The 1,126-nt window shown below is 35.5% G+C and overlaps 1 protein-coding gene across 1 annotated transcript in view; it reads left to right on the forward strand.

The window, feature by feature from the left end:
• Positions 235-1,126, forward strand: part of LOC107645956 (laccase-2) — a 2,617-nt gene continuing 1,725 nt past the window's right edge. The window contains exons 1-3 of the mRNA XM_016350118.2: positions 235-435; positions 532-683; positions 803-1,063. Coding sequence (XP_016205604.1) covers positions 307-435; positions 532-683; positions 803-1,063 — 542 coding nt within the window. The 5' untranslated portion in view covers positions 235-306. The remainder of the gene's footprint in view (positions 436-531; positions 684-802; positions 1,064-1,126) is intronic.

The raw sequence follows: 1,126 nt of genomic DNA on the forward strand, positions 1-1,126 counted from the left end.
TTCTCACATATAAGAAGTCACTATAGGAGAATGTTATATGGATTGTGAAAATGATTGATCAGATCAAAAGGAGGATTTAGCCAATTAAATTGACTTTTACAACACTCCAATTAGTGTTATTGTTAGTAAACTGGGCCAGCAGCCACATTGTTGAGACATATAGTTACCTAATCAACCAAACACTATTTTGTGTCTATATAAATTGGAGGCTGTTGGCTCTAACAATGCAACCCACTTCAATTCAAAGGTTAAGTTTTTTAGTAATTAAAAGTGCCATAGTAAGAGTTGAAAAAAATTACATTTGAAATGGGTGCTTTAATTTTTCATCCAGCTGCAATTTTTGGAGCTTTGGTGGTGGCCATAAGCTCAATTGGTTTCTTCCCTAGTGTTGTGATTGCATATCCTGGACCCATTACAAGGCACTACACATTTGATGTATGTATAATAAGTGCTCCAATAATAGTTGTTAAAATTTTTTTTCTTTCACTTGCATTAAATTTTTTTTTTCTATATTTGATTTGATTTTCACAGGTAAGGTTGCAAAATGTGACAAGGTTGTGCCACACAAAGGCCATAGTGACAGTTAATGGAAGTTTCCCGGGGCCTCCCATCTATGCTAGAGAGGGAGATCGATTAGTAATTAAAGTGATCAATAATGTGAAGAATAATGTCAGCCTTCACTGGTATAAAGAAATGCATTGCAAGAAATAATTATAAGAAAGTGAAAATTTCTCTTATATATGTTGATGATGATGAAGAAGTTAATCTAACAAGATTAGTGAATGTTGGATAATGATGACAGGCATGGAATTAGACAAGTTCAAAGCCAGTGGGCAGATGGACCAGCATACATAACTCAGTGTCCGATCCAAAGAGGGCAGAGTTATGTTTACAACTTCACTTTAAATGGGCAAAGAGGGACATTCTTTTGGCATGCTCACATTACGTGGCTAAGAGCTACCCTTTATGGACCCCTTATCATCCTTCCTAAGCATAATGTTCCCTACCCTTTTGCCAAACCATACAAGGAAATTCCAATCATGTTTGGTACAAACAATGATACATAAACCCTACTCTATTACTACTCCCTTTCATCAATTCCTTATTTGCTAATAATGGATCTCTG

Source organism: Arachis ipaensis, chromosome B06 (assembly GCF_000816755.2).
Source record: "Arachis ipaensis cultivar K30076 chromosome B06, Araip1.1, whole genome shotgun sequence".
NCBI classification, from domain to species: Eukaryota; Viridiplantae; Streptophyta; class Magnoliopsida; order Fabales; family Fabaceae; genus Arachis; species Arachis ipaensis.